The sequence below is a fragment of the Lactuca serriola genome, chromosome 8, assembly GCF_051521515.1.
Source record: "Lactuca serriola cultivar US96UC23 chromosome 8, Lser_US96UC23_V15, whole genome shotgun sequence".
NCBI lineage: Eukaryota > Viridiplantae > Streptophyta > Magnoliopsida > Asterales > Asteraceae > Lactuca > Lactuca serriola.
Window position 1 is genome coordinate 72,316,445 of NC_136415.1, and position 8,564 is coordinate 72,325,008.

General features: G+C 34.8%; 1 protein-coding gene across 1 annotated transcript; it reads left to right on the forward strand.

Annotated features, from left to right (window-relative positions):
• The first annotated feature begins 759 nt into the window (after positions 1 to 759).
• On the forward strand, positions 760 to 6,809 carry LOC145070290 (TMV resistance protein N-like). The gene is made up of 6 exons (XM_079017223.1): positions 760 to 1,010; positions 1,767 to 2,437; positions 2,993 to 4,076; positions 4,176 to 4,397; positions 4,933 to 5,763; positions 5,835 to 6,809. The coding sequence occupies exons 2-6, from the start codon at positions 1,848 to 1,850 to the stop codon at positions 6,435 to 6,437; spliced, it is 3,330 nt and encodes a 1,109-aa protein (XP_078873349.1). The 5' UTR covers positions 760 to 1,010; positions 1,767 to 1,847; the 3' UTR covers positions 6,438 to 6,809.
• Positions 6,810 to 8,564: the final 1,755 nt, after the last annotated feature.

The following is an 8,564-nucleotide window of genomic DNA, read 5'->3' on the forward strand; positions in this document are numbered from 1 at the left end:
AATCAATAGTAATTAACAATAAATATCTTAAAATTGTCTAATTTCATCCTTTTTTCAAAGTTAAACATAAGAAAAAACCAACACTTTTGTCTTCTAGTATTTTATCCGTTTTTCATTCATGAAATTTGTCTTATTTTTAATATTTAATAAACTAATTATTGATAAAAAAAAAATTGTATATAATATATGCGGTGCGGTGCGTTTTTTTGCGGTTTTTGAAAATTAATAACCGCACCGCATCGCAAATTTGCGGTTTTTGAAAAACAGAAAACCTCACCATCGGTTTTTATTGCGGTTGCGGTTTTTCGGTTGCGGTTTATGCGGTTTTTGCGGTTATTTTTAGTTGCGGTGCGGTTTTTGCTCACCCCTAGATAAAACTAGTTTTAAAAGCTATTTTTGAATTTTTTACATAAGGAAAAGAAACTTTTTGGAAAAATCAAGAAATCCTGACTTTTTATAACTTTTTCAAAAAGGACTTTTGGGGTTTGAAATGCTAAGCCAAACACCCCTTAATTTTAATCTAAAATCTAATTCCATCGTTCTACTTTTAATCGGTAGGTTATAAGCCTTTTGGTAATTGATGATATAAATAATAAAGAAACATAAAATAAAATCTATAATTATCAAAGTGAATTAAGTTTGGAAGAATATTCTTAGGCGTGAGTTTTTGGAAACAAAAACTCATATTTTTATAATTCAAAAAGGTATAATTGTCGATGTCTTTTATTTTTTAGTGGAAATAGAACAACAAAGAAGGCGGCGAAGGTATGGAGGAAAATTTTGAAAGAGAACAAGGAGATCCCTGAAAAGGTTCCTTGGAAAAATCAGCTTCCAAGTCGATCGATCTGAGAGAAAAGAGTAAAGGAAAGATACCTACCTACTTAAATCGATCCAAGTCGACAGAAGAAATTAAGGAAGAATATCTATGGAAATCGAAGTATATAAGCCTTGCAAAGTAAAGAGCTTAGATAAGGGTGTCTGCTAAAATTTGGTCTTGATGGGTATTCGAGGTACGTTCCTGAAACTGATAAATTCATGAATTATAAGTTACCAATCAAGAAATGGAACTGTTAATGAAGTTTTATATAAATTATTTAATAAATTTTGTCAAAGAGTTAAAAAGAATGTAGACCCGGAATGCGAGAAACGTATTTTGATTTTTGACCTTATTTAGTTAATGTTGTGATGATTTTTTTATTAGTATAGTTAGATTAGATGAACGAATTAAGCAATTTGTGAAGTTAATTTGTGGAAAAACCGGAAAACAAAATGAGGAGACATTAGATTGTACCGGTTAGGATACTACTTCAGATGACAATGCTTCATGAAAATCTGAAGATGAGACCAGATGATGTGATCCTGAGTTGTTTACCTAATCAAATTTCGGGCACGAAATCTCTTTCAAGTAGGGAAGAATTTTGTTAGGATACTACTTCAGATGACAATGCTTCATGGTAAGAAGTTTAGAAAGGGAGTCTGCTAAATTTTGTTTTCTTTCTGGGAAATTTCCTCCATATCTTATAAGAAAATTTTCAATGTATAATTAAGAGTAAAACATTAGTTTGTATAATGCGATTCAGTAAATACTTACTCAGTTTACCTAAATCGGTTCATGCCTATCGTTAGAATTGTCACTTGTATTGGCCTTCATAGGAGTTTTTATGACCAAAAGATGAAAAATAAAATGTAAGGACTAGTTATGAGATTTTCTACACAGTAACCTGTTCAATTATGAGTTCTTACAAGATTTTTCTACATGGTAATAGGTTTTATTGGAAAATCACATCTCTCGGTATAAAGTTCATTATATTGAAGTGCTCAAACTCTCTCAACAAATCAACACATTTATGGCTTCGTCAGCTTCTCCTACTGCTCCAACATTTTCGTCTCAACCATTGAAGTACCATGTTTTTCTTAGCTTTAGAGGAGAAGATACTCGCAATAGTTTTGTGGGCCATCTCTACTCAGCTCTTAAACAAAAAGGAATCCATACTTACAAGGACAACGAAACACTTCCTCGGGGTGAATCGATTGGTCCAGCCCTTATGAAGGCTATAGAAGAATCACAGATTGCTGTCATCGTATTCTCTGAAAACTATGCAGATTCTTCATGGTGCTTAGATGAACTTGTACATATCATGAAATGCAAGGATAAGAGAGGCCAAATCATTCTTCCCATATTTTATGGTGTGAAGCCCTCTGAATTGAGAAAACAAAAAAAGAAATATGGAGAAGCAGTTGCCAAACATGAGTTGAAGAACAAGAAAAGACTTAAATCTTGGGTACAAGCATTTTTGGAAAACCCTTTGGGATGGCTCTTTGCACCGCGAGAACAAAATCATGAGTTAGAGAACCAGACCAAGGTTGAATCTTGGAAAAAAGCAGTTGTGGATGCAAGTAAGATTGTTGGATGGGAATTCAATGACAATGGCAACATGTAAGTTAATTCTTTGTTTTTTCCTATTTTATGATTCAAACATGTGTTCTCTCAAAGGCATTTATACTTGTATCTTATAGGCTTCTTATATACAAATGTTTCATTTATTCTTGATGTGATGTTGATAAACAGAGGCTTAGAGTGGATTACATAATAATTTTGGCAAGTTAAAAAATATCCCACATCCATGTGATGGCAATGAGAAGAGTTGATGTGATCTGGTTGTTATCCATGGTTACGGATAAGCTTAAAATAAGTTAATGTTGGACTTCATTGAGTTCTACTTTTAATTCTAGTTCTGTACTTAATGCCTCACCTTAACTTACAGCGACAAAATCATCTTGCTTTCCTTTTTGCTATTTGTAACTTTTTTTATGTTTCCCAAAAAATGTTTGAAATTACTTATGATAATATCATTACATCTTCTATCTTTGAATGTGATATACAAAGGCTAATTAAGACGCCTTTACTCTATTTCATGGAGCATGATAGATAATTAACTTTTTTTTTTCATCGGGAGCATGTTTTAGTTATCCGTGTATATTCAATGTGTAGGGATGAATCAAAGTTTATCAATAGAATTGTCGAGAATATTTCATTGATGCTGCATCCAATAACTTTGTGTGTGAATGACAACCTGGTTGGTATTCTGGCTCGCATGCAAGATTTTAAATCAAAGCTACAAATTAGGTCAGGTGGTGTTCTCATGATTGGAATATGGGGTGGTGGGGGTGGGGGTAAGACTACTCTTGCATCTTCTATTTATGATGAAATCTGTAGGCAGTTTGATGGTTGCTGCTTTGTTCAAAATATTCGAGAGGAAGCAAGTAGGTATGGTTTGGGAAAGTTGGAAGAAGATATTCTTTCAAAAATGGGAGTAAACAGAGTTGGAGGAGGAAGATGCATGCTAAAGGATAGGTTGTGCCGTAGAAAGGTCTTGATTGTTCTTGATGATGTTGATAACCTTGAACAACTCAAAGCATTAGCCGGATCACATGATTGGTTTGGTGAAGGAAGTCTAATAATAATTACAACAAGAGATGTGCATTTATTAAATGTTCACAAAGTCGACGTGATACACAAAGTTAGTTTGTTAAATGATGATGAGTCTATGCAGCTCTTCTGCAAGCATGCATCCCGGGGTGACAGACGTATTGAAGATTATGAGGTGCTTTCAAATGATGTGGTTTCTTATGCTGGTGGGCTCCCGTTAGCACTAAGAGTTCTCAGTTGTTTTCTATGTGACAAAGATATGAATCAGTGGAGGAGTGCAATAGCCAGACTGAAAGAGATCCCAGATACTGATATTCTGGGAAAGCTAAAAGTCAGCTTTGATGGACTTACAAGGGATGAGAAAAAGCTTTTCTTAGATATTGCATGTTTTTTTAGGTGGGAGAATAAAGATTACGCAATGGAGAGGCTTGATGCTTGTGGTTTACATCCTGTTATAGGAGTAAAGGTGTTGATACAAAAGGCTCTCATAACTATATCCAAAGATGGAGAGTTTGATATGCATGATCTGGTGCAAGAAATGGGACACCACATTGTTAGAGGGGAACATCCTAACAATCCTGAAAAACATACCAGAGTTTGGAAGGAGGAAGATGTTGCAAAAATATGTGCTATGGATGCAACCACGGTAATGTTTAAGATATAAGCTAGCTTTATATGATATATTATGTATGTATAAACAAACACTTTTAAATCAATCCTGACACCATTTTGTTCTCTATCACAGGAACTTAACAAGATCGAAGCAATAAAAACAGTTTTCCGGTTTCACCCGGCAAAAAAACAAGAACAAAATCTTCCTTCGATTGCTGCAAACATGAAGAACCTTCGATATATGGAACTGATAGGTGATCCTGCAGAATCATTGTTTAATGACCTTCCACTAAGGGAGCTTTGCTGTCTTATATTGTCCTCAGGCTCGCAAAAACAACTTTGGGAGGGTTGTAAGGTAATTCTTATTGTTTATCACTTTATCTAATTAACATATGAAAACAAAGTTGATGATGAATTACAGACATGACTAATCCAGAATAAATTTCAAGTATCCATAGTATTGAAAAGCATGGATCTTTATTTTTTGGATGGCCTTTGTCTTGGTAACTATAAAATTTTAAAAATATAACTTGTTTATTGACATATTAGTCATTGTAATCCATGGTATTTATGTAAAGCCCATCCTCCATCTAAATATCCTTTTGTCTTAACATAGATCCAAATTACCTTTTGATTAAAAACCATTATTAAATATTGATATAACTGATTTGGGTTTAAAGATCTTTTATATCTTGTTTTTCTCAAGTGATTTATAGATATTTTATTTAACAATTGAAAACTTCAGATGATTTCCATTTGTGGATGGAAGGAACTAGCTTTTGTCTAATTATTATTTCACATATAAACTGTGTTTGTCAGTTCGTCCACGTGTGTATTGTATCTGTGTGTGATTTTTACATTTTTGACTTGTTTTCACTTGTATACAACAGTTTCTGCCAAGTTTGAAGTTATTGAAACTTTGGCATATGAATAACCTAATCATGACACCAGATTTTAACGGACTTCCAAATCTTGAAAGATTCATTCTTGAGGCATGTGGTTGTTTAAAAGAGATTGATCCATCGATTGGATGCTTGGAAAAACTTGTTTCCTTATCTATAGAAGGTTGTCCCAGTCTTGAGATGTTTCCACCCATTTGGGGAATAAAGAAACTCGAGACCCTTTCATTCACAGAGCACCCTGAACTTGTTATGTTTGCAAAGATCCACCAACAGAAGATGGAGAATTCACCACATCTGGATTTGGATAATAGTGGATATGAAGTTGCATCCTACATAGAATCTAGTACAAACTCTGTTGTTAGCTGTTTGAGGTGTGGTTGCAGAAATCTTCCTTGTGTAGAGGAGCCTGGTTTATGTGTCAACTTAGGGTTAGGGTTTTTTCACAACTTGCAAGAACTCCGCTTCTTAAGGAAGTTGAATCTGAGTGAGTGCAATTTGGGAGATGAAGACATAGGCTCTGATGTTTTAGAGTTTCCCAACTTGCAACAACTCAATCTATCACATAATAAGTTTTTACGGTTAAGTTTTCGTTGCTTGCAACTACCTCGGCTCAAATGGATCAACGTGTCTGACTGCCAAGAACTTGTAGAATTGTCAGAGCTTCCATCAAGTATAGCTGTTGTTGAGGCCGATTGGTGTTCATCACTTGAAAGCTTTGGAGATATTTCAAACTGTAAATGGTTGTGGAAAGTCTCACTTCGGGGGGATTACAAAGTTGGTCCACGTGTTGGTGAGATATTACTAGACTGCATGCTCCAGGTACCTTTGGAATTTCAATCTTTATCATATTAACCTAAACATACAAATTAATGAATGTGTTTTCATGGCAGGGGAATGCTATTGAAGACCACTTTATCAGTGTCAATCTTCCACATCAGATTCTAAAAGGGTTTGTAGGTAGGTTCTTTAGGGGAAAAACATTTACAATGTGTGTCCCACATGTTAAATGGGTCCTAAACGATGTCGACATATTTAGACTGCGTCTTCCAGATAATTGGTGCAATGACTTTTGTGGGTTCTTAATACGTGTTGTTACCAAAGGCCTATTTATGCGGATGGATATAAGCATCAAGCAGGATCCAGATCAGGAGGATTCTTGGTTTGAGATTTGGCAGGAGTCTAATGATGTACCAGAGCCTGAATATGATGGAGATGTATGGACACAAGTGGGATATGTTTCCTTTAGTTCATTGAGGCTGACCACATCATTGAATCCATTATACAATATTATCACATTTTCCATAAAGGGGTATTGGAGTTTGTTTGCAGCTGAGCTCGTTCCTAGAAAAAGTAAAGATGATCAGGTGCAAACAATAAAAGATGCAACAGATTCCTCAGAATTTTGGGATGAGAAAGATGATTTTAATCAGACATTTATGATCCAAGATAATTCAAAGTCTTCTATCAATATTATATGGCGATCATACATCTAACAAATCAATACACCCATAGATCTCCTGACTCTTTGCCAGTTTGTATATTCCAAACTCTGAACTTATAATTGTGATTACACTGCAAAATACATCGAGAAACAAACTGCAAAGGGAGGAGAATGAATGACCTGAAAATGATTGCATATCACGGTAAGAACTCCTTCTGATTTGATCCTAGGTTCTGATACCCTAAAATACATTTTGTATTTATACTTTAGCTAATTCATAGAAGATGATTGCATATTGAAAGAGAATATGTTGTATATAACTACACTTTGTATTACTACAAGAAAGCACCACCTCTGTATCATGACAGGGTGTGTGATAGAGAATTGGTTATGGGTCTTAAATAAATATATGGGCAAAACATGAGATGAGAAATATTACAAATAGGTCCCCCATGTTTGCCCATATATTTATATAAGAACCATAACCCATTCTCTATCGGTGTGAGCTAACAATCACCTGTATGTTATATCATAACGGCCTCTAACTACCACAATATTATAGTCTAACATAACACAAAGGAAGAAAGAAGATGCAAGATCAGAAGTAGGTTTATGTAACAGAGATGCTCTAATTGTTCTCTTGACCTTGACCAAATATAGGTGCTAGGTATATTACATGATTGGTATGTATGATGATCGAGGGGGCCAACAATAATCACGACTAGAAATTAACATTAACAATAAATCACAAGGTATACATGATCTATGGTGCCAATTTATTATCACATAATGAGGCTATTCAGGTTTTTCATAGACCTGAATAAATACATCAAAGGTCTTCGATCATCACACATTCGTAAGCTTGTTCAAAACAAGAAGCTAAGGTTCCTTCTATGTGTCTTTCTTCTTTCACCAACAATGTTGAAGGGCCCAATTGTCTTTCTTATAAGTTGCAATTTATTTGTTGGTCTTGTTATCCTGCAAGTCTGATAGCCAGTTTCTAACCCAGGAAGCTTGTTGTTCTACAATTTAACCGGAGCTTGCAAATAGAACTTTATATGGGTTGTAAGATAAATCAAGTGTTTCCTTAATTAACATATAAAACTTGTGGATCTGGTGTTAAAAGTCTAACTAATTAGATATATCTGTATAATTGCTTATCGCGTCATGAGTATCCGTGTTATTGTACAACTTTAGTGTAGCTTTGCAATCAATATTAGTTAATGTGCGCAAAGCACATCTGATATGCAACCTGCTTGTTCCCTCAACATTCAGAACATTATCTCATCTTCGTCTTCCTGCAAGTTATCCAATCTAGCTTTGGAATATGCAACAAAATGTTGCTTAATATGTTTCTAGCTTTAAATTAGTTTAGACATCTTCAAAGTGCAATAAAGATTTAATTATCTGTTGGGCTGCTTTAATTAATGGACACTAGGTAATCCTTCCATAGATACCGCCTGATGCAAAACTTAGCAGTTCAAATGGTCAAAACAACACAGGGTAAAGAACGAGATCTAAAGGTCTTGGTAAATTTTATTCTCAATAATCAAAATCATGAAACCCTCCGGGAAAACAAAAACATACTTATAGGGAAAATAGAATTACCCTAGGAAAAAAAGGAAAGTAACTAAAATATTCCTAGGATTTCACTTAGAGATATACTCCATATAGAGATAATCTACTAATAAAATCTTTATTATTTAAATAAAGAAAAAAATAAACTAAAATGGAATAAAATCAGCCAATATTAGGTTGTGATTGGATGCCCATGCATCATCCTCCTCGCCTTGGAAAAGACTCGCCATCAAGTCTGCTAGTGCATCCACACCCCCTTCAAACGGCGATAAATCAGCCACATTAAAGGTAGCTGAAATGTTATAATGACCAGGTAGATCAACTTTATATGCATGATCATTAATCTTCTTAAAAACTCGATAAGGACCGTCAACACGAGGCTTCAACTTCCAAAAACAACCAGCTGGAAAACGCTTATTCTTTAGATGAATCCATACTAGATCACCTTCCTTGTAGACAACTTGCTTCCTATGCCTGTCGGCAAGGTTTTGATACTCAGTATTATGCTTACTAATCTGATCACGTACCTTTTGTTGGAGGGTTTTAATCTGGAGGAATGGATATTCGGCTTCAACGCAGGGCTTGAGGATGTAAAACATCC

Excerpts from the sequence above, each read along its gene's own strand:
- LOC145070290 (XM_079017223.1), top strand. The coding sequence starts at position 1,848 with ATGGCTTCGTCAGCTTCTCCTACTGCTCCAACATTTTCGTCTCAACCA. Across the intron at positions 2,438-2,992 it reads TTCAATGACAATGGCAACAT|GGATGAATCAAAGTTTATCA; the intron begins GTAAGTTAATTC and ends TTCAATGTGTAG. Across the intron at positions 4,398-4,932 it reads AACTTTGGGAGGGTTGTAAG|TTTCTGCCAAGTTTGAAGTT; the intron begins GTAATTCTTATT and ends TGTATACAACAG.